General features: G+C 37.9%; 2 protein-coding genes across 4 annotated transcripts in view; one reads left to right on the plus strand and one right to left on the minus strand.

The window, feature by feature from the left end:
• The window catches only part of rabepk (Rab9 effector protein with kelch motifs), a 66,627-nt gene that overhangs the window by 4,113 nt on the left and 36,818 nt on the right, over positions 1 to 25,696 (plus strand). The gene's annotated exons all lie outside the window — the stretch shown is intronic.
• ppp6c (protein phosphatase 6, catalytic subunit) overlaps positions 5,670 to 25,696 on the minus strand; it is a 26,394-nt gene continuing 6,367 nt past the window's right edge. The window contains exons 2-7 of the mRNA XM_043720191.1: positions 17,936 to 18,031; positions 16,968 to 17,033; positions 16,413 to 16,554; positions 16,209 to 16,288; positions 8,499 to 8,708; positions 5,670 to 7,155 (exon numbers count right to left, since the gene is read on the minus strand). Of these exons, the coding sequence (XP_043576126.1) occupies positions 6,907 to 7,155; positions 8,499 to 8,708; positions 16,209 to 16,288; positions 16,413 to 16,554; positions 16,968 to 17,033; positions 17,936 to 18,031 (843 nt within the window). The 3' untranslated portion in view covers positions 5,670 to 6,906. The remainder of the gene's footprint in view (positions 7,156 to 8,498; positions 8,709 to 16,208; positions 16,289 to 16,412; positions 16,555 to 16,967; positions 17,034 to 17,935; positions 18,032 to 25,696) is intronic.

Consider the following 25,696-nt stretch of genomic DNA (forward strand, 5'->3'; position numbering starts at 1 on the left):
TTTAGTGCATGGATAATTAGAAAACAACAAACTAATTGAACTAAACACAGATGACAGAAGAGTGCAAGGTTACAAAAGCGAGGGGGGGGGGGGGAGATGATGAGGAAGAGAGTGGGAAGGGCAGATTGGGGATTAGAAGGAAGTGGGAAGGGGAAATTAAATATGGAGAGATGAGAAGAGTTGGAGAACAGTTAAGATAAATTGAACGTGGTGACAAAGGGGTGAGGGAGTGCACGAGAAAGAGAGAATGGAAAATATATAAAGGTTGAGGCAAGAGTTGGAGAAGGGAAGAGTCAAATGGAGACTAAATGGTAAGTGGCCTGAGAAAGGTTGGGGAGAGAACCAGCTTGGGGAGCAGGTAAGAGATACTTTGAACAAACAAAGGAGCAAAAATGGAACATATGAGGAGGAACTTGGCCCAACAGAGATGAGGATTGTGGCTCCATTTGTCTCCATAGGTAGTGGGGGAGTGGGAGTGGGAGTGAGAGTGAGAGCTAATTGCGATTTGGGGTCTTTCTGATTACCTGCAATACCCAAGTTTGTTGGATTTTCTGTTCCATTTCATCTTGAGTGCCATGGGGATGATATTGATCATCAGTGTCAGAAAGGGAATTCATAATAATGTAAATTTCTAGTTGTGGAGTGAAGTTTGTAGAGTTGATATTTTGTCTAAACATTATTAGATTAAAAAAAAGTCCAGTTAACAGTCGAGATTAACATCTGTAAAAGGTAATTGAACCCAACAACCAAGCCACTTCAAGTTAGGTCATCACCTCTGTTCAGAAGTTAATTTGATCAGAAATTATCCATTTTTTCCAAATGCTTTTTAGACCTATTAAAGCAGTCAATTTTGCAGACTGAAGGAGAAGGTATCTCACATAATCACCAATAATAAAACCATTAAAATTGAATTGTTTTAGGCCTTGACAGATATGGCAACTTCCTGACTAGTGTATTCAATAAGCACTTTCGCAATATTTTTGATCTTGGTGCACAAAATTGATTTTGAAATCTCAGAAAAGGGTGTGAAAGTTGAGATTTTACTTCAGGATTATAAATCCATACTTCAGTGATCTATTTCCATGTGGAGGTAATGATGAAAGGTTTTGCACAACTAAAGGTGAGTATACTTGGTAAACATTCTTCAATTATCTGAAGTAGCAAAAATTGCCTATGTGGCTAAATCAGTGTGCATATTTGGATGGCAAAAAAAAACATTTCTTGAACTGCAATGGTAGACTCATGACTAAAGGTAAGGCAATATGGAGTTCAGGACCAGTCACAAAATGAATGGAAAGGTGGTTTGAGAAATGAAAATAAAGGATCAGAATAAAAGCCAGGTTATTTGATACGCACCTGGTGGGAAGTGGTGTACTTCAAGGATCGGTTTTGGAATGATTTCCAATTTACATAAAAGTTTTCAACTTGAGAATCAGCAGAACAAAATTTGCAGATTGGTCAAAATGGCATCTATGGCTCAGAGCAGGATGAGTGAAAATTCAGGATAACTATCAAAAAAAAAGTACAAACTTACAGAATAGGTATAGTTAGCAAATAAATTTGTTAGGGTGAGGCTCATGTGGAATATAAACACCAGCATAACTTGTTGGACTGAATAGCTTATTTCCATTATGAATATCTACAATGCAAACAAGTCCTGTTCATAAAATATAGACTCTTATGAGGCAGTTGCAAATGTAACAATATTCTCACTACTATATTTAATAAATTATTAACTATGGCTAAATTTTAAAATGTTTTTATTCGAAGTGAAACATGCTATACATCACAATAGTTCATAAACTGCATAAAACACTTATTAAAACAAAGCTATGAATCTTGCACTATCAAATTTCGAGATCATAGGAATGCTATAAACAGCATACACTTTGAAGAGAAGTGAAAAAGGACTTTTATTTCTCAGGCATGTGGGTATTTACTTATTAGCTTTTGCAGAGTAACTGAATTATAATATCTAGTTTTCATACTAGATTTCTATATCCCATTTTATCTTAGAATATTTTTTGAATGAAAATACTATAAATCCACATCTTAAATGGAATATTCAATGTAGGCTGAAATGCACTGGAGGTGGATGGAATTATTCACTATATGGGTGAATATATTCACTATACACAACACAGCTTCATCCGTTAATGCCCATGACTAATAATTTTTCCACAACATGCAATTATGGTCTGAAGTAGACTATAAAATCACTACTTTTAAAGTCTAAACTAAATTTAATATTTGAGATCAATTAAGTTGGTTATCCAAATGCAGTTTATGGAAAGGTATATTTACAATGCTATATAACATTTAAAACAAAAAAGGACCATCACAAAAGGTGCTGAACAAGAGGGAAAAGTGAAATAAATAAAAGTTAAGGAATGAGATGAGAAACTTGGAAGGATTCAGAATGGATTGCCATTTCAGAAGAAAGCATTATTATGGTGATGAGTCAGCCATCGATACGGGAGCAAAGTAGCCAAGAGTAGTCTCTAGTGTTAAGAGGAGTTGGCGTTATATTTGCGCAGAATGGCTAGAGGATACTGCTGGTAAATTATGAGGATGTCACAGAGAGAACATGAAAAAAGTAAAAGTGAATGGCAGTATTTGGAATGAATTGCAATTTGAACCACCATTTGGAAAATCACTGGTGTAGCTGATAAAGGTTTGGATTGATGTTTCAGTAGAAAAGTAAAATAGGGATGCATGGAATGGGGTTAGAGTACCCCAGTTAAGGATAAACTAGATTTTATAAAGGTTCAGTATGATTACTTCAACATGCCTATTTATAATGGCCACGATCTCCCAAGCTTAACAATATCACATACTCGTCCCGTCATCTACAACAGTTTGCACATTTCAAAACTTCCTTTGCTCTTGCAATGCGTTTAGAATTGATGTTTCAATTTACATAGCCTTAACTTGATCTTCAAAAGAAACTTTACATTTCTCTGCATTAAATTTAACAGGTCACATTAATTTTTTTTCTATTCATTCAGGGAATGCAGATGTCACTGGTTGGGCAAGAACTTAATGTTCATTCCTACTTGCTCTTGAGAAGGTAGTGGTGAGCTGTAGTCAATGTGCTGTAGGCAGACCTATAGCACCAAACTCACAAGCCTATGCCTTCCTGAAGTCTGTCACTCTCCACAGTTCACCATGCTTCCATTTTGTGTAATCTGCAAATTTTAAAAACAATTTCCCATACACATTTAGTTTAGGCTATTAACACACTGAGTAAAACTTAGTAGTCCCAATATTAACATATACCTTTCTGTAGACCACAAAAAAAATTCACAACTATTTTTTCTATCACAACTAATTTGTTTTCAATATTGAGATTTTAATCCGTAGGCTTGAATTTTGCTGACAAATATGTACTTCCAAAATATCTCAGAAAATAACATGTTCTTCATATCAACTGCAATATCCTCATCAACCCTATAGGTTTATCTCATGAACTCGATTCTTTTTCTTGAAAATATTATTTATATGTATCAAATCATGCTGGTTTTCCTTATTCAAACAACGTTTGTTCTTTCCTGCCAGGTTGAGAGTATTGAAACATTCAAGAGATTAGACCAGGGAAACACCACAGTTTGTGTTACAAAGGCACAATAAATATTTGTGAGAGATTCTATGGGTTAAGTATGCAACTGCTTGGGTAGGTAAAGTCATCATAATCCTACTAGGTAATGTCTACTCTCTCATTTGAGAGGGCTGACTGGTGGTGATTTAACCTGAGTATCACCACGCCTCAAACAGGAACAGAGGTTAAGAAGAGTCCTACAATGGCAACCTCAGCTGTTGAACTCAAGCTATTGGCATCACTCTGAATTACAAACCAGCCATCTGGCCAAGTGAACGAACTCCACCTCCTGAATAGAAAGATGTTCATAAAAGCATCTTTGCCGCAACTACCAATTCTCAGAAGTACTCTGTGCAAACCAAGTTCTCTAATAGGAGCTCAAAATTGTAGAAATGCCTATCAAATAAAGAATCGTTTCATACCTTAAGAAATATAATGATTTAATTCTGTAGTCAGGGAGAAGCCTCATCTCTGTTGTAGTATGGACTTTACTATCTATCTTGATAAAAATAAAAGTCACCTTCAGTTTTGTCGTAACAAGTTACGAATGCACACAATTAAAATGGTTATGGGAACAACAATTGGATTTGTAGATCTTTAACCATTTTGCACTGTATTTGATTTGCACAATTAGTTTTTTTTAAGAAAAGTTACTTGTAGTCAACTCAAATGATTTACAGTGTTACATAATTGAACTCATGGTTACTATAGAAAATTACAAATATAACAGTTACCCAAAGAAATGAAGTTAAAACTCTTTTGTTTCCTAGAACTATCATATCTATATCAAGATTAGATTAACATGGTGCCGAATCTATCTTTATATCCATGGTTTTGGTATAACATATTCAAAAGTAGACTGGGGTCAGCATACTTGGCTAAAAGGTCCAGACATAGGTATCATATCTTTTAATTTAGCAAGTCTTTTTTGGGAAGATTTATTTCTCCCTCACTTTTCCCACCCTGCTCCCCACTCTACCCACCAAGGTTTCTCACTTCTGTTGGGTTATACTCTATGACTATAGCTTCCTGGTCATGCAGCTCTTTAACATCTCGAACATTCCTTTTAGGTCAGGCTTGTCAAAAACTGTTATGCTTCTGAGAGAAGAATCATAGCAGAGCCTACTCCAGCTTCCCACCACCCACTGCAGATTTGCAAATAAATTAGGTTGGGAAAACAATCAATGGCAAAAGTGAAGACTGCAAATGCTATAGAGTCAGAATCAAAAAAAGTGTGGAGCTGGAAAAGCACAGCAGGTCACGCAGCATCCTAGGAGCAGAAGAGTCGAAGTTTTGGGCATAAGCTTCTCATCAGAAACATTCCTGACAAAGGGCTTATGCCATAAACATTGAGTCCCTTGCTCCTCGGATGCTACCTGACCAGCTGTGGTTTTTTGGTGCCAGAAGTTTTGACACCGAAATACTGACCTATTTTCAGAGGTTTTGTTGAAGTTAAAAGTTAACTTGGGGGTTACAACCCTGGCATTTAAGCCCAAACAGGAACTCTATTTACTTTCTCACCTAAAGTAAGGTGCCACACCTCAGTGCTGCACTGAAATGTCAGTCTAGATAGTGTGCTCAAGCTGCAAACTTGTTGAATTTTGACTTGACTATGCTGCAACTTAAAAGGAAGAGCACTAGTGAGCAAAGTTTACAAGTGCAACAGCTTTAATTTTTCAATATGTATAGCACATTGCTAAGAATTGTTTAAAATCAGAACAATTCAGCCTTTTGAAACACAATATTCTTAATTCCATCATAGAAAAAAATCTCACTTTCCCAACACTACATGTACTTCTAAATGTTTGGCCATGCTTATTAAGTGTCAACTGTATTGGAAGGCACATTCTCACAGCTGAATAACTTGGTAGTACACTCAAAGTTGACAATTAAAAATTGCCAGATGTTGAAGACAGTGGCTAACCTTGAAAAACAGTCCCCACAAATATCTAGCAATCTGAAGTGTAGATTTCATCTTGCCCAATCTTAATGTGAATCTGGTGCCAAGTCAGAGAACTCCATTGCTTCCTGAAAGGGAAGTCATCAAGTAGGCAAAGCAGCCAATCACAAATCAAGAACTAAATTATTTTATTTTCTTTCTGTAACATCAGGATAAAGATTGGGACAAACTCTTGGGATTAGAGGTAGATGCTGAAATATTTACATTTTACAAAAAAAAAAATCAATCTGGAATTTAACAAATACAAAGTTAGTTTCAGGGCCAGGAGACATGAATGCAGCTCAATAAAAATAATTTATAAACTTCACTCAACAATGTGCAACTTGTCTAAATATGTCTATAAGGAAACTTATGACATCAAAAAGGTGGAAGTGTTTTGTCAATTGAGTGGTTATTAAGATAGTGGCATGTGGGAGCTTGAACATTGCATTCTATCGGAAGCATATAATCACTCTCAGCACCATCTGGATGTCTGCATTTAATTGCACATGTGTGGACTCCAGAAGCTGTTGGCAGAAGTATAGTAATGTTGAATGTTGAGTTTTACCTTTATTACCATGGTCATATTCAGGACAATGGCTACTTAGTTAGAATACTGGATGACATTCAGCAAAAACAGCCATAATCCAGCCTGTAATCAGCAGCTAATGCATTCAGGGGAAAAAAGCAAGAACTTCCACAAGACATGCTTGAATAACAAGGAGGGTTTCTAACTCCAGACAGACAAGATTAGTTAATTATCCTAACATTTTTAAAAGTTAGTCAGTTTTGAAACTTCAGAAGCAAATATTGTACTTCAGAGTCTAAATATAAAATGTTCTATACATTAGAAATTGTTGTAAATAACTTGCAGCATTAAATGCTTAGACCATTGATGGCCAAACTAAGTACAAGACTTCAATGTTTCAGTATATACAAAACTGATACACAACTTTAAGAATGAAATAATTGCCAAATTTAAAATTCACTGATTTAAATCAGAAAGGGCAATAAACATTTGAGTTAATAATAAAGCAGTTTATTTCCAATAGTTTAACCTATGAGAGTTGTAGTCACCATATTACTATATTAAAATACAATGAAATTTGAAAACTGATCAATACAATTATTTTAATGTACAAAGTTTTAATTACTGGAGCACATAAATCAGCTTCTCAATATCTGCTAGCATTAAAAACAAAGAAAAAGGCAGCCCTTTAGACCACTTTATTCAATTTAGCATTTAAAATATTTGATAGAATGGTTGAAATTCTACATCTTGAATCTTGTCTATGCAACACAATGCATGTTTACAGTCCATTGTGCACACTATATTTTAAGATTTTTTTTACCGAGAACAAAATATATTTTAAAGAAAATAGGGTGTTGTTGTTCTTGGTGGAATAACACGCTCTGAATCTGGAACTGCACGAAATAACTTTGGCTCCCTCGAGTTTACATTATTGAAGACCATGATTGATGCAATATTTCCACAACGGTAACAATAGTTAGGAGCAGACCACACAGTCACCAATTTTTCATCAAACATGAATTTATATCCTTCATGAACTAACTGATGTGCTCGGCAGATTAGTTTCAGGTTGTTGATGTGAACAAACTGTAAAACAAAACATTTTTAAAAATGAATTTTAATGTAGAAACATCTGTGGCTGAACTTGATATTTAGTTAAAAGACCAAAGCTGAGAAGAGAGCCACTTAGTGTTCTAATACTGAATGAAGAAAAGCCTGACATATTGTCAACCATGAGGACTGTGCAGAGTCTTGTCACCATATTCATGGTGCATTTTGTACTAACTCATTTTGAATGGAATAAATAAAGTCAATTTGCAAAAACATTTAGTCAACAACAAAGGCAATCAAAGTTGATTTTCCAGCTTGTGCAGAGTCAAACTCTCTTAAATTCCTTCATTACTGTCCTGGTTAAGTTTGCAAGAGGAAGGAAAGAAGCACAGAAAAGAAAAAAAAAAATCACAGTTCCAAGATCATTCCAAGTGGCTCTCTTTATAGGATACATTATGAATACTTGACCCTTTTGTCATAAATTCAAAATACTTTCACAAGATAGCCTTACACAATCATGTCTCCCAATTTATCCAAACTCAAGTCACAAAAACACTTCACAGACTTCAGAAAAATACTCATTTTTGAACTATATCGGACAAGGGAGAATTGGAGAGGTCATCAATAGAAGGCTGCAACAAGTTACAGAAGGTACTGAATAAATCTGCAAAAATGATTTATGAAGATGACAACAGAAATACATGCACATATTCAGCAAAAATTTTGAAGGCTCTCTTTTCTGTTAGAAAACAAATGGCTGAGGAGTGATTTAACAGAGGCCTTTTAAATTATGAAAGGTTTTGACAGAACAGATACAAAAATAACATTTCAACAACTGTGGAAGAGCAAAACTAGAGGTCATCAATATCAGAAACCATAATTACCAAGATATCCACTTGGATAAAGAGGTTTCTTCAGGGAGTTACCCAAGAGTGGTGAAGAGATGAAATTTGCTACCACAGGAAGTATAATAGACAATAGTACAAATGCAGACAATAGTACAAGTGCACTTAAGAGAAATCTCAATAAATAATTAGAGAAGGGACGAGAGGGGTTTGATAGCAAATTCAGATGAGGAAAGATGAGACACAAATCAGGCTGAGCATAAACAATGAATATGAACTGCTTGGGCTTAATAGCCTGTTCCAAAGCTCTACACACTGCGAAGGTAGAATTAGAGAACAAATTGCCAAAAACAGTACACACCAATAAGAAAGGAACTATGATTGGACTAGATATTCTAATTTTCAGAAGTAAAGCATAAGCATTTAACATTGATGACCTTTTCTTTAAAACAAAAAATGCCTTTCCTTCCCAGCACTAAAATACCCTCAAATACACAGATGTGCTCTACTGAGAGTCTATAATTGTCAGCTCACCTCATTTGTAACCTTTGCTCCAAAGAGCCAGCCTGCTCCTCGAGGACTGATTGCCCACGTATCTACATCCTCAGGATCTGACCATACTAGATCACAGAATGCTCCTTTGTGTGGGATCTCCTGGTTACGCTCGATGGTTCGGATTTGATCTAGAGTTTTGATATCAGGAGAAAGTCCGCCATGCACACACAAGATCTGTTCATCTATCAACTGATGTGGAAAAATGCCAATTAATTATCTTTGTAATTAAATGCCCTATAAAATATTGTGGGCCAAAATTAATGCTCATGTATATATTTAAATATAAATTTACAAGACAAAGAAGCCATTCAATCTACTGTGTGCGGCACTTCTCGTTAATCCACACTGTGCACTGGAGGTGACAGTGGCTGCTCTTGACTCCAAGCTTACATTTGACCAAGTGTGGCCCTAGAAGCTGTAGAAAAATTGGAGTCAATGGAAACCACGAGGAAATCTCTCCACTGGTTGAAATCACACTGGAAAATGATTGCAATTCTCAGACATCAGTCATCTCAGCCCCAGGAAATCTCTGCAGGAATTCGTCAGAGTGGTGTCCTAGACCCAACCATCTTCAGCTGCTTCAGTGATCTTCCCTCCATCAGGAGGTCAGAAGTGGGAAGTTCACTGATGATTACACATTGTTCAGCATCATTCGCAACTCCGCACATACTGAAGTAGTCCATGTCCAAATGCAGCAAGACCTAGGTGATAGCAACAGAGATTGCTAGATCTTGGATGGCAGTTCTCCACCCCCAAAAAAGGACCAGCAATTTGCTGCTGACAGCAAAGTTTGACCCGGTGTATCTTTTTCATAAAGTAGCTTTTTTAAAAAAAAATCTACATTTTCAGAAATTTGGATAAATAATCCCCCCTCAATTGATCTTCATCCCTCAGTCTCTTTCAATAGGTGTATAATCTCATTCCTAGCTTCCTTCCTCAAATATATTTAACGTTTCCAGTCACCTGGTGGCTCATCTCCCTATATGGTTAATATTCCCAAAAAGTGTTAAAATAAAACTTTTATAGCTGCAAGATTCCCCATGTTTGCATTGTGATATTCAAATTTTGCTTCCTATATCCAAGGATAATCATTTTAACTTTGTGTATTCATGCACACAGCTGGAATTAGTACTTATTCTTGTGCACAGTGTTTCCATTCCTCCTACAATCTTGGTTGCATCCATATACCAGTCAACCATGTCTCTATTGCAGTACTTGAATTTGTAGAGTTCTTCAGGGATGGCTTCTTAGAGCAGTATGTTGCAAAACCTAAATAGCTAAGGCAAAGGGGCAAAAACTGGAGTAGAGTGATAATTGGGAATTTCTTTAGAAGACTATTAAAGATGGAGAAAATTGATGAAAATAAAACAAGAAATATTTTTAAAAGTTACAGCATCTACAGGTATACAGAAAAAACTAAAAGTGAATGTGGGATCCTTGGAGAATGCACCTTGGCAATTAATAGCAGGAACCCTGAAATGGCAGGTAATTTAAAACAATATTTTATATTGGCCTGCACAGTGGAGGACACTATAAAAATCTCACAGAGACCAAATAAGCAGGATGCTAATGGGAGGAAAGATCTTGTAACAGTCTCTATCATGGGGGACAAAGTATTTTACCACTGGAACTAAAGACAGAAAACTCACCAGGACCTGATGACCTGCACCCAAGGATTTAAACAAACTGGCTACAGAAATAGAGGAGGCATTGGTGAAAATATTCCAGAAGACCCAGGAGGGTTCTAATAAATTGGAAAAGCATTAATATGTCACCCCTATTCAAGAAGGGAAGGAGACATAGTAGGGAAGTATAGGCTATTATCTTTTGTTGGGAAAATGCTAGGGTCCATTCTTCAGGAGGAAATAGCAGGGACATTTAGAGAAACTTTTATTTTTACATTAATGTGGATGTCACTGGCAGGGCCAGCTTTATTACCAATCTTTAGTTGCCCTTAAGGAGGTGACTTCAATCTTCATTTAAACTGGTAACTACCTGAGTAGTAAGGTTTATGGAGTGGTTTCTGGGGTTTTTAGGAATGGTTTTTTAGAGCAGCATGTTGAAGAGCCAATTCGAGGACTAGTCATTTATGTTCTAGTATTTATGTAATGAACCTTTAAGGAGGAGTGACCACAATACAATGTAGTTTTACATTTTTTTGTTTGGAAGTGTTGGGGTTCAATCTCAATCAATGCAATTTTGAGGTGCAGTTTGGCTGAGCTGGAATGGGAAAATACATATGATTAGGGGCTCTGGTGGCTCAGTGATACTGTCCCTGATTCTGGACTGAGAGCCTGGTTTTGAATCCTACGTGCTCCAGACATATCATGCCATTTCTGAACAGGTTGATTATATGAAAATAGGTTAAATTATCAAGTAAAAGGCATGACTGTACATAGACAATGATCAGTCTTTAAAGAACTATTAAATGGTACAATGAAGATCTAGATTCCCTCTTCAAGGGCATTTTCAGTCCGAGATTGGTCAAGTAATCAACAGAATGCAGTCTGTACAAAGCAAGACCATTAGTTTAATAGAGTAAGGCACTTGAAGCAATTCTGTCCAGCAACACAGAGGTTAAAAGTTTCTGTGTTCCGTGGATAAATGGCACAATTACATTTGAAAATTATTTATATGTTTTTTTAAGAGGCAGTACAGCCTTGATTACAAGAAAAGACCAATCAAATGTAATAAGGTGTCATGATTAATAGCAGGCTAATCCAATGATATTTCCTGAGAAACAGATTGTTACGGCTGCCAAAAAAAGTTAAGAATTATGTAAGGTTGAAAGAAAGCACTTGTAAGGTAGCCAGAAACAGCAGTAAATCTGAGGATTGGGTAGTTTAATAGATTACAACAAAGGAGGACCAATAAAGTGAGGAGAAAGGAAGAAAATAATATACATATAATCTACCCCAAAAAAACATACAAATTGACTTTAAGAGCTTCAGCTGGACTGTAGAAAGGAAACATTTGACAAAGACAAATGCAAGTTCATTAAAAACAGTGTCAGTAGAATTTATAATGGAATGGAAAAATAGCAGATAAAAGAAATTATTATTTTTGTTCGTTCCTCAGTGAAAGCAAACTCTCCCATAATTAGAAATCCAAGTGACTAGTGAGAATGAGGAATTAAAAGAAATTTAGTTTTAGTAAGCTGATAAACTGGAGAAATTAATGCGTGTAAAAGTTGCTAAGTCCCCTAATATAGAGCATCAGGTCATAAGAGGTGGTTATAGAGGGCCGATGCATCGGTAATCACCTTCCAAACTTCCATAGATTCTGAACTGGTGGCTACAGTTTGGAAGCTTGCAAATGTCACCCTGCTATTTGAGAGAAGCAAAGGAAAAACTGGGAACTACACATGTCAATCTTGTATTAGTAGAAACGAGAATCCTGGAATCTGTGATCGAGGACATGATAAGTGGGCAGTCATTTAAATTTGATCTGATTGACCATAGTCCATACAGATTTGCAAATGTAAAATAGTGTTTAAGGAGGTTACTAACAAAATTGATTCAAGGGGTGTTGTTTGTAGTATATTTGGATTTTCAGATGACTCGATGAGCAAAATTTGGATAGCAAAATGAAAGCACATGTTACAAGAAGAAATGTACTAGCATGTGTTGAGGATTAACTAACAGACAGAAAACAGCATAGGATTCAAATTGGTCATTTTCACATACTGCAAGGATCTGGATTTGGACGTGAGCTTTTCACAAAATATATTATTGATTAGGATGTAAAGATCAGCTAATATTTCAGCTAATAATGTGAAGCAGGAATGCATGTTGTGAAGAAGGCGTAAAATGTTTTCAGGAGATTTGGAGCAAGAATATGGCGATGGAACATAATGTGGAAAAACGTGTGGTTATCCACTTTGATAGAAGGAACAATATTTATTAAATGGTGAGAGGTTGGAAAGTAAATGCTTTAAAGGATTTGACTGTTGTTGTCAATAAGTTCGTTGAAGACGAACATACAGATGCAGCAAGCTGTTCGAAAGGCTATTGGAATGTGAGCCTTTAATTGCAAGAGAATTTGAGTACAGGAGTAGTGAAAGCATGCTTCAATTACATAGGAACTTGGTTATACCGTATCTGAAGTGATGTGTACAGTTTTGATTTCTTTGTCTCAGGATATTATTGCCATGGAGGGAATGCAGCAAAGGTTCACCAGATTTAATCCTGAGATTAAATTCAGAGATGGGGCAAACAAGGCATGTATTCTCTAGCATCTCAAAGAATGAGAGGTGATCACATTGAAACTTAGAAAATTCTTGAGGGGATAGACCTGAGTAGGATGTTTCCTACAGATGGAGAGTCGAGAACGAGGGGGCACAATTTTAAAATTGAGGGTATTGCATTTAGGATCAAGATAAGGAGATTTTTTTTTAAAAAACTTGGTGGTGAATCTTTAGAATTTGCTCATATGGCTGTGGAGCATGCCCCACATTATTAGTACGATCTGGTGGCCTACCTTGATCATGGCACAATTTCAGCCATGATCTTGCTCAATGGTGGGACAGGCTCAAGAGAGTAAATGGCCGACTCCTGCTCTTATTCCTGGTAGTTTCAAGTATCAAAACTACCAGGCGGCACGGTGGCACAGTGGTTAGCACTGCTGCCTCACAGCGCCTGAGACCCAGGTTCAATTCCCACCTCAGGCAACTGACTGTGTGGAGTTTGCACGTTCTCCCTGTGTCTGCGTGGGTTTCCTCCGGGTGCTCCGGTTTCCTCCCACAATCCAAAGATGTGCGGGTCAGGTGAATTGGCCATGCTAAATTGCCCGCAGTGTTGGGTAATGGGTAAATATAGGGGTAAGGGTGGGTTGCGCTTTGGCGGGTCGGTGTGGACTTGTTGGGCCGAAGGGCCTGTTTCCACACTGTAATGTAATCTAATCTAATCTAAAAAGAAAAAGGCATTTTTACAAAACCTTTGATGGACAAAAATGTTCCGAGACACACTTAAAAGACCAAGGGAGAGAAACCGACAGTGTGTCAAAATTGGAGCTATGTTTTGTTACAGAGGAGGATATTTAAAAGGAGGGAGGGACATGAAGGCATACAGCAGGAAATCCAGAGCATTGACCATAATGACTACCTGTGATGAAGGCGTGGAGATAGATAATGCACATTACTAGACTAAAAAAAAACAGACCATTATCTTTTTTGGGATATGGCAGGGTGTGATTTAGAGAAGGCAAGGCAAAAGAAACACAGTATTCTCCAGTAAGCCAAGACAAATAATGTACTAAGATTTGGGAGTTCCTGGAGGACTAAAAGCCAAATCATTAAGTATGAACATGAGATGTCAGCATTTTATCCTTCCTAGAGTCCACAGTCTCAAACTATGTTTGAGCTGTTTTTGCTGTAAAAAAAAACACATTGAGATCAATAGTAGTAATTGTACATGGGTACATATAAGTTTAATTCAGATTTATTGACATCATGTTTTGAAAGTAGAACAATAAGGAACAGCCAACTCTTTAAAAGCTTCATTTTGCTGAAGTGGCAAATCGAACCACTTTATGGAAGAATTTTCTCCACTTAACAATGACATTATCACCTTATTAAAACAGCCACCAGATCTCAACACAGCAAATTCAGAATCCTTATTCTAGCTAAATGTTACCAGTCAATTTCTCACTAGCCAAATGTAGATAATTGAAAATCTAGGGGCATCTCATTAAATAAAAACTATCTCAGTTGGTTAGGTGGTTAGAGCATGGCATGGAATAAAGCCGAGGCAAGGTTCAGAACTGCGTCTTTGCCCTATTCTTGAGATAGGAAAATAATGGTAAACCATTACTACCAGGAAAAGAGCTCAAGATGAAGCACTGGCAGACAATGAACTGCTTTCAGGAAAGACACACATGAATAAACAAAATTGGAAGAGGGTAATAGATACAGTTGTAGGTATAGACATACTCCACGCACATTTGTATATGTTAATCATTTTGCACGTTTGCTGGTATAATGGCAAGTTTAAAGCCAAAAGTGCAAATATAACTGTTAGAAATGCTTCACTTCCTTGATTATGGAATGTGAGAGAGTTAATTAATGTTACATTTCTTAAATACATTTACATGAATTGTGCAAGCATAAGGTATTTTCTTTAATGCAAATGAATAAAAAAGGTGTCACATTGTCGCACTGGTCGCTGACCAATTTCTAGAGGACCACATTGACCTAATTCACTAATTGTTCCAGTTTGCACATGGCAAATTTTTCAATTTAAGCTATAATGTATTATCTTACACTTCTGCAATTTTGATTTACATTCACACGTTGATTCACCTGCTCCTCCGATTCTGTCTGACCTGCTGTGCTTGTTCCAGCTTTTATGTCAGAACTTCCAAATATTTTAATATGAACTCCAGAACTCTTACCAAAAATGCCTTTACTTTGCCATTTCTCTTTATACCCTAAAGCTGGAAAGATTCCTAACATTGTTTCAACCACTAACTATTACAAATTTCTGCCTATTCCTTTACTTCTTCCTTGGCCCCTTTTAAGTGCCTCAGTTTGTTGTGCTACATTAAATACACTACACAGGGGCAAACAGTAACAAAACATAGATCAGAGGAAGCTGTTGTACGTAAATTTTGAAATGTTACTATTTCCATGTCTATGCCAGGTGAATTAGAATTGAAACAGTAACATTCCAAACTACATCAAGCTGAGTCTGACTGTCATGGCCCATTTCATCCATCTGGACTATATAAAAAAAGAAACAATGAGATAAAAATATAAACATTCTGAAAAGAAGAAAAATCAATTTGATTACATCAGTTTTAGACTGATAAGTCTGCATTTGTCTACCATTCCATAAATATTTACGTCTCCACCCAACATAAACCATCCTGATTTAAGAAGGTTTCTCAAACACAATATGTGACACACTTGGAACAAAGCATGGAACAATTGCTTATGTTGAGCCATATCTTTTAGTTGGCATTTGAATGCTTATTCTGTGATTAGGCTTTTCATACTATTCTGGAATTGAACAAAAGTTGCAAAGTGACTGACGAGCTATGGATTTTCCTGTGACAACCCTTTAATTAATATCAGCACACAAATTTCACCTTAAAGTCAAAATGTATTTTTTTAGGCCCAAATACTCAAAGGTGACAAGTATGAAGTGGTGAGGATGAATTTTAGTACAATGCTCCACTTAAAATGCCCTTTGATCTGAAAAGTGTCTCAATAAATGTTGCTGTTATCAGGTGATATTGTAGTTCTGTACTCAACATTTGTACTGATCACTGACCCTTGAAAATGCATTCATGAACTGACAAAGCGTGGCGTTGGAAAAAACACAGCAGGCCAGACAGAATCAGGAGCAGGAGAATTGTTGGTCAATGAAAATTGCATTTGTTGCATCTGCAATAACTAGCAGATATTCTCCATTTGTTGAAGGGGACTCTGAGCTTTACTTAAGATACTTTCTTCTGAACACAGGTCACGAATGCACAACATGAAGAATACTTAATGACGAGATCAAAGCAGCTGAGATTATTCTTGCCATACAATGAGCTCAGTTCAGGTTCAACATCGTTCAACATGCCCCCCCCTTATGTTAACAATTATTTTCTATAAAACGCTTACTGATCACCTAACATCCAATTTGAACAGAATATAATCCTGGCACACCATAGAATTTTTCAACATAAAATATTTTTACTTACAGCTGCTACTGTGAGCATGTCGAAGACTTTGGTACAATACCGCCAAGCATTTGCATTTCCATACTTTGTTTGGCATTCATCTGTTAAAGTGGAGTATATTTAGTTTTTCTGAACATTCAAAATACTGGAATTTGACAAACATGATTTAGAAATACTGTTCCATTTCCCAGCAGACAATCTAGTTTCATAAAATTTGTGAATTACCATAGAACCCATACACTTGAGTGATTTGTCTGCTTTCATGATTTCCTCTGAGGAGTGTAATGCGATCAGGCCATTTCGCCTTTAACGCGAGGAGGTAAGTGAAAGTTTCAAGGCTGTAATATCCTCTATCCACAAAGTCACCCTGTTAAAGTAGCAAATTACATTAGTATTACAGACAATTTAAAACATATGCAAGTGAATGACTGGAAAAGTTATTAAAAACATAATATGCATGGTAGTGGCAAGCAGTCTTTCTTTTGTTACAATCTTGAAACAGTGAATTACAATTTAAACTTTAAATAATATGTAGTTCGACCATTCATTTTTGATGGTTCAGATGCACATACAACAGCCCTTTGTTTCAAATATACTAGTTCTCTTATTTTCATGTTGCCAAGTCATCTGGTTTTCAGTTTTGTTCAATTTGAGACATAAAAAGAAACACCAACTACTGCATCAAGATCAAATAATTTTTAAAAGTTCCACAAATCAACCCAAAATTGGATTTAAAAGTTAAAAGAAATTCATGGTGTAATATTTTAAGTAACTACTTACCATAAAAATATAATTTGTATCAGGAACTGGACCTCCAGTTCGAAACAGCTCACCCAAGTCATAAAACTGGAAAAGCATTTAAAATGTGTCTGTTAAATATGAACTTGCATAGTATAACCATGAAATCTATTGCAAAGATGGAAGAAACCATTAGTTGTATAGTAAACATTTGATTTGAATATGCCCATTGCTTAAATAAATACATCTTGTCCCAAAAGCAAACTACTTAACTGTAGCAAAAATGTTCATTTCTCACGTTGTAATCTGTTGATTTTCTGTAAAATTTAATCTTCAAACTAGCAGTAAACTTTTAAAATGTAGGTAGTATTAGAGGTTCTCAGCAGTAATCTCAGTTGCTGAAAATAAAATGTACTTCTGTCAAATTACATTGTTAAATAGATGAAGCTTTTGTTTGCTGTGGTATACTGTAATAAGAATATCATTTTTATTGGAATAATTGTTTTGATGGTATTTCATATACTAAACTCCAGTAGCCATACCAAAACTCGGTCGAGACTGATTAAAGTGAAAATGGGTGAAAAATGTGGAACATATATGAGTGGGGTCCACTCATATCTAACAAATGAGCACTGAAGATGTTATGGTTGATGTCTTCTGAAATACACATTACGTAAGAATAGATAAGTTTCATGCTCGAGCATGAATGTAACTACCTTGACGAACATAAAATATCACAGATTTATAAAAATGTTCATTTTATACAAAACAAAAAATAAATCAACTGAAACAAAATCAACTTGCACCAACCATTTGCCACAAATATACCATAAAGAATCTATCTGCAGTTCTAAGTTAGCCTTCAGATAAAATTCTAAATTTGCAGACAAAAAAACAGATTCACAGTCAAACAGCTTTACATTTTTGAAATAGTGTGTCGCCAGCCTGGAGGAGCTGCCTTTCAAAAGATACAAAAGAACAAATCTCAAATCAATGAAAATTGAAATCACCTGTCCATGTATGTCCCCACAAACAGTAACTGGTGTGGACACTGGCTGAACATTAGATTCTTCCAAAAGTAAGTCGCAAACATAGTCGCAGAGTCGCTGAAACATAAAATATTTTTATCAAAATTTAAATAAATTTCTAACAAAAGTTCACTAATACAGACTTCTGAAAACAGGTCAGTAATGTCCTTATAATCTTAATTAAGACTTGAATGGATAACACCACTGTGCTAGAGTCATTTCTTAAGTTAAATCCAAGTCTGCTTATTCACATCAAAGCTTCTACTTTTTGAATAAAAGTCACCAAGTCAGTACACATTAGCCTCAGAACAGTGCAACTCTTTACTCTTAATGACAATTGTGTTACTTTTATTGAATAGATAGTAAATATTAAACATCATTCTTTGCTTAAGTAAAAGATCTACAAATAAATGAACAAACTGTGCTGTCACCAGTTTTCTTAAGTGGGTGTTGGTAATTACTTATCAGGGTGGTTGGAGAACAAGTAACTTCTTTTAAAAAAACTGATTCATGAATGTGTGCATCATCAGCTGAACCAGGATTTAGCGTCCACTCCTAAGTGACATTGAGAAGGTGATGGTGAGCTGCCCTCTTGAACTGAAGTTTTTGTGTGTTGCTCCAAGGAACATGCAAGGAGTTCAAGGATATTGACTCACCAAAATTGAAAAAATGCAACAATGCAGTTCCAGCTCAGGACGACGTGTGATCTGGAGGGTTGCTTCCATGAGAACACCACTCACCACCTGATGCCCTTCTTTAAATGGGTAGAGGCCATAGTTTGGAAGATACTATAGAGGGAGCCTTGATGACTTGCTGCAACAAGCCTTGGAAGATAGTCCACACTGCTGCCACTGCGTCCAAGATGACAGTGATGAATAAATTACCAAGTGATCCGTTTTGATTAGCTGTTCAAGCTTGGATGTTTCTTGAAATGCGAAATATGGACATTACCTCCTTCACAAGCTGGAGGTGCTGCAAATGGTGCTGAACATTGTACATTCAGCAACAAACCTCCACATCCAAACTTATGGAGGGGGGGAGTCATAGATGAAGCAGCTGAAAAATGGTTATGCCTCAGACTCTATCATAAGGAATACAGGAGTTCTTATGGTGCTGTGGTACTGTCCCCTTCTCTGCACCAGAAGGCCTGATTTGAAGCCCCACTTGCTCGAGTGGGGTGCAACAGCATCCCTGAACTGGTTGATTAGAAAACATCTGCTTTGCAAATCGGGTTCGGATCTTGAACTCCTGCAGACTTGTCTTGAGACGGATCAAATTCTAAACAACCATAATCATCTTCCTTTATGGTGGTTACGTCTCAACCAAATGGAAAATGTTCTCCCTCTTGATTAGATTCCCTAAAGTGTGGAAACAAGCCCTCTGGCTCAACAAATCCACACTGACACTCCGAAGAGTAACCCACCCAGACCATTTCCCTCTGATTAATGCACCTAACACTATGGGTAATTTAGCATGGCCAATTCACATCTTAGGATGTGTAGAAGGAAAACGAAGCACCCGGAGGAAACTCACGCAGACACGGGGAGAATGTGCAAACTCCACACAGACAGTCGCCCAAGGCTGGAATCGAACCTGGGTCCCTGGCGCTGCGAGGCAGCAGTGCTAACTAGTGAGCGACCGTGGCGTTCTTCCTTCCTTCCCCTCCAATTCTCATTGAATCTTGCTTTACGAAGGCCCATTATAGCATATTCATTTAAATAATATCTCGCTATCAAAGATATTAACTCTCCTCTCTGGAATTCAGCTCTTCTGTCCATTTTGAACAAGGCTGTAAGGAGTAAGGAGATCAGGAGTAAATGGTCATGAGGAAATGCAAAATGAACAGATCAGGTTACTGCGATTTTTCAGAAGATTTGTAGCTTAGGTTGAGTTCAAGTTATAAGTTTGCTCGCTAAGCTGTTTCGCTCAGATGTTTCGTCACCATGCTAGGTAACATCAATGAGCCTCCGCTGAAGCACTGGTTTTTCTCCCACTTTGTACTTAAGTATTTATCTATTTGAACACCGCATAACCAGAAGAATAGCAGAACAGAATGACTGCATAACGTTGCGAGAAGTAATTAATGATGCCCACAACTGACTCCACAAATATAAATGGGAAATTTCGTGCCAAAAAAAAAATTGGAAAACCAACTCGCCCGACCAGGAATGGACAAGCACATTAGAACAAGCCATCAGCATCAATCAACAACAGACCAAGACAAAGTAAAAAAATTAGCTGTACAAGAAAAATTGAACAAGTTCGCACAAAAGAATACAGACAATTCAGAAGCTTGGATTGAGAACCTCTTGGACCGATCATTCTCATACATGGAAAAAGTCATCCTAGTAAGAGGGATGAACTACAACTACAGAGATGCGGACAAAAAGGACTTCCTAGCAGCACTGGAATCAACACAAAGACAACAGACTCATGGAAGAAAGACAACAGACTAATGGAAGAAACCCAGCAGACCATCAGATAGACAATATCACCAACACTAGGCAGGAATGAAGAAGGGGACACCCTAAACACACAGAAAAATTCTAGGACTCAAAAGACAGAAATATTGTAACCCTAACTACAAAGGGTGCATGACAGTCATCCTAAACACTACAGAGTACACTGAAAAAGTGAACTCACTACTCAGATACCAACACCTACTAATAAGTGGTGATGGACCAGACTCCACAGTGAGAAAACCATATCACAGCAATACTGAAAAAACACTACGAATCAGGCAAAATTAACAAGACAGATCTCCAAAGAATGAAACCTGATGGATCCAACACACACAGCTTCTATGGATTACCTAAGGTACATAAACCATGCCCCCCCTCCAGACCCATAGTTTCACTTCCCAGCACACCAACTTACAAACTAGCAAAGGAACTTCACCATAAACTGAAATACCCAATAGAAGACTCATGCCACTCCATCCACTTCACTCATTCCTGAACAAAGACACCAAGATAGAAGAGGATGAAGTCATGATTTCCTTCAACATAACAGCCCTATTCACATCAATTAACATCAGCCTGGCCAAAGAATCACTGACCTCACTAGTAGACAAACTAAGGACACAAACACCATTTCGCACCAACTCCATCAGCAAGGACAGCTTCCTCAAGCTAGTAGACCTGTGCCTCACTACCCACTTCACCTTCAACACCAAGACACACAAACAAATCAACGGGACACCCATGAGATCACAGATATCAGGATTCCTGGAAGCAGTTATGCAGAGACTCAAACAAGCAGCCCTCCCTACAATCCAACCCAAGATTTTGATCTGCTGTGTGTTTTTCGAAGAAGTAGCGAAGAGGATTGATGAGGCCAAAAGACTAAACGTGATCGAAATGAATTTCAGTAAGGCGTTCGGTAAGGTTCCCCATGGGAGACTGGTTAGAAAAGTTAGATCTCATGAAATACAGGGAGAACTAGGCATTTGGATACAGATCTGGCTCAAAAGGTAGAAGACAGAGGGTGGTGATGGAGGTTGTTTTTCAGACTGGAGGCCTGTAACCAGTGGAGTGCCACAAGGATCGGTACTGGGTCCACTGGTTTTTATCATTTATATAAATGATGTGGATATGAACACAGGAGGTACAGCTAGTAAGTTTGCAGATGACACCAAAATTGGTAGTGTAATGGACAGCGAAGAAGGTCACCTCAAATTACAACGAGATCTTGATCAGATGGGCCAATGGGCCGAGAAGTGCCAGATGGAGTTTAATTCAGTTAAATGCGAAGTGCTGCATTTTGGGAAAGCAAATCTTAGCAGGATTTATACACTTAATGGTAAGGTCCTGGGGAGTATTGCTGAACAAAGAGACCTTGGAGTGAAGGTTCACAGCTCCTTGAAAGTGGGGTCGCAAGCAGTTAGGATAGTGAAGGCGGCTTTTGGTATGCTTCCCTTTATTGGTCAGAGTAGCGAGGTCATGTTGCAGCTATACAGGAAGTTGATTAAGCCACTGATGGAATATTGCATGCAATACTGGTCTCCTTCCTGTTGGAAGGACGTTGTGAAACTTGAAAAGGTTCACAACATCCTTCCGATAGTCACAGGATGATTACGAGACTGCTCTGATCCTCTGGCATCATGGTAGCCCATAAACCTACCAATACACTGAAACAGCTGATGAACCTAAAAAGGACACTGTACCAACAACCAGCACGAATGTCATAAACAAAATAAGGACTACAACAAACACTACAATGGACATACAGGCAGGAAACTAGCCACCAGGATACACGAACGCTAACTAGCCACCAAAAGACACGAGCAGCTATTACTAGTATCCTTACACACAAACAAGGAGGACACCATTTTGCCTGGCCCAACACATCCACCCTAGGATGGGCTTAACAGAGACACCCATGGGAATTCCTAATGGGCATTCAAACCAGAACTCCATCAGTAAACACACTGATTTGGACCCCAACCTGAGAAAAAGAACTGGAAATGATATGACCCACTGTAACAGACCAAGACACAAAGAGAAAGCGGGACAGAACACCAGTACTTCAACGGAGGCGTGCCTGATGTTACCTAGCATGGTGACAAAACGTCTGAGAACAAACCTACTGGCTCAGCGAGCAAACATACAACCAGATCAGGTTACTGCCAAGCCAGTAATGTTCAATAACAATCCCTTCTATCACTTCACTGCTGATTGAGACACAAATTTGGCAGTTGCCCTCCTTTTTGTGGAGGGAGCATAAGTGGACAATTTTCACATTGTTGGGTGCTGTGGATATATTAGATATTCCTTAAGGGTCACCAAGTTCTGGAACACAGAGTCAGCACTGTTGCAGCAATGTTGTCAGGGCTTATAGCCTTTAGAGTATCTAATCCTTTCAGGCATTTCTTGATATCACATGCAACAAGTCAAATTGCCTGAAGACTGGGAGTTGACATTACACACTCAGAGAGAAATTGTTTATTATCTACCAGTAAAAATGCAATATGTTAGCAAGTTGATAGAAATATTTTGTTACAAATAAGGTGATTGTAGTGATTGTCCTGTCATGTCAAGGAATGGATGAGGAAAACGAGATGCCACTAAAATGCCACTAGTGGGCGGCACGGTGGCACAGTGGTTAGCACTGCTGCCTCACAGCGCCCGAGACCCGGGTTCAATTCCCGCCTCAGGCGACTGACTGTGTGGAGTTTGCACGTTCTCCCCGTGTCTGCGTGGGTTTCCTCCGGGTGCTCCGGTTTCCTCCCACAGTCACAAAGATGTGCAGGGCCAGGTGAATTGGCCATACTAAATTGCCCGTAGTGTTAGGTAAGGGGTCAATGTAGGGGTATGGGTGGGTTGCGCTTCGGCGGGTCGGTGTGGACTTGTTGGGCCGAAGGGCCTGTTTCCACACTGTAATCTAATCTAATCTAATCTAAAATGACTTTTACATTTTCAAAATTCAATTAGGAATTGGGCATAGATTGTTTAGTCAATCAGAGATTGATCATGTTATTCAGGTGCGTCTCTGATGATGTAAGGGTCTAGTGGCTAGCAAAAGGTTAAATAAGTGGTAATTCTTAGTGGTGTGGTGCACAAGAACTTAAGTCAACAGAAGAGAAAACTTTGCCCAGTCAGTTGGTCATGGACTGGTATGCCAAAGTAGATCAACTGAAAAACTCTTTATTAAGCATGCTTTTTTCTGTACTTGTTTTAATAAATTGTGAACTTTAGCTTTTGAGAAACTTATGAAAACATACTTGTAGATATAATGTGTCTAACCAAGATGAGTAAACCTTTAGATTGAGTTTGAGAGCACCAGCCCATAATTGAATTTTATGGGGCTCATGTTGTGCAGTGGTGGCATCCTCTGAGCCAGAAGACCTAGTATAAAGTCCCACCCACTCCAGAGGTGTACCATAACATGTTTAAACAAAAATGATTAAAAATATCTATTATTTAATTCCTAAGACCAAATTAATTACAAGATAACTAAATCCTAAAATCTTACACTCCTATCAATACTGCCATGGACAGATGTACCTGCAAAAGATAAATTGAAAAGGACAATATTAGAGTTTCTCCCTATTGTTGGCTCCCTCACCGACTGCAATGATCTTTATGACTTGACCAGCTCTTAGTGACATTCACTGAAGTCCGCCACACAGTATATCCTATGCCCTTGCCATCTTCTTCCAAGTGGTGTTCAAGATGGAGGGTACTAGTGAGGGCGCGTGATACTATGAGACATCAAGTGATCTAGAGTCAGAGTCAATATTGACAACTCAAAGACTCCCTTCCAATTGTAAGTTTGTGCACTGTTACCTCTGGTAGGTATGTTCTACCAGCAGAACAGGTAATATTTTATGGTATTGGTGGCATCTGAGAAATAATCTGGAATGAATTATTCTGTGATTATGACAATGACAGGATGTTGTTCAGGTGGTCCACAGAATGGCTCTCCCAATTTTGGCACAAGCCCTCAGATGTTTATAAAGGAGAACTTTGTTATGACATGGCAGTGAACTCTTCTGCTAATTAAACCAAACACCCAGAAATGCTTACCTCGCCTCATATGAGCAACAGAGAACTCCCCAAATTCCACTATTTCAAAAAATAATCAAACCAGACAGTGGCTGTTGTCATCAGTGTCTGTCGTCTTTCAGATGCAGACCTCCCTGGGTAGTATTCGGTCTTTTGTTACAAAGAGGTTTCATATGAAAAAGGTTCCTCAGAGAGAGTGTTGGCAAGCAGGGGTTGCTTACTCTGGCTAACTCTCAAAATGGCTGCTTGTTTATCCACAAAGATCGGATCTTCTCATTGGTTCAATGTGTCAAAACAGTAAAATTCAAACTAGATTGGGTTTTAGAATCCTGGGGCATAATTTAAACTGATCTGTTAAATTTGAACTGTTGTGTAAACATAGCAATCTTAAATCAGGTATTTGTTTCACGGCCAAATGTTACATATTTTCAATACACTCAGACTGCTAGTCAGTCACATGAAATTTGCCTGCAAGCTCAGTGTAAAACAGCCTTCACTCTCTCAAAGGTAGAGTATACGCCTTCAATTTCATTACAAAGTCCACAATACTGGGTTTCCAGACTTCATTTTCAGCACGTAGGCTGATGATGGGTCATTTGCTTAGATCAATTCCTTGGCGACTTGCTAGGCTATTTCAGACAGCATTTACAAGTCAACTACATTTCTAAGGGTATGGAGTCACACATACTAGACCAGGTAAAGGCAGCAAATTTCCTTCATAAAAAAAGGGCAGTAGTGAACTATTAGTGACATTGCTTGCGAGTGATTTCTCTGGCCTCCACATATACACCCACATATAATTACCACATTGCAGTATTCTAAGTACAGAATGCATGACAAAAATCACATCTCATTTTTATCTGATACTTTAAGCAAAGGAGATCTCAATTTAATTCTGTCTTAATAGAAAGTTCAGATAGGAAAGTCTTCAGAAAGAGGTCATTTTATATGTACCAGTTATATGATCTATAACATATTCAAATACCAAATGACTAATTGCCTTTGAGGTAAAAACAATGACTGCAGATGCTGGAAACCAGATTCTGGATTAGTGGTGCTGGAAGAGCACAGCAGTTCAGGCAGCATCCAAGGAGCTTCGAAATCGACGTTTCGGGCAAAAGCCCTTCATCAGGAATAAAGGCAGTGAGCCTGAAGGGTGGAGAGATAAGCTAGAGGAGCGTGGGGGTGGGGAGAAAGTAGCATAGAGTACAATGGGTGAGTGGGGGAGGGGATGAAG

This window comes from Chiloscyllium plagiosum, chromosome 30, assembly GCF_004010195.1.
Source record: "Chiloscyllium plagiosum isolate BGI_BamShark_2017 chromosome 30, ASM401019v2, whole genome shotgun sequence".
Lineage (NCBI taxonomy): Eukaryota > Metazoa > Chordata > Chondrichthyes > Orectolobiformes > Hemiscylliidae > Chiloscyllium > Chiloscyllium plagiosum.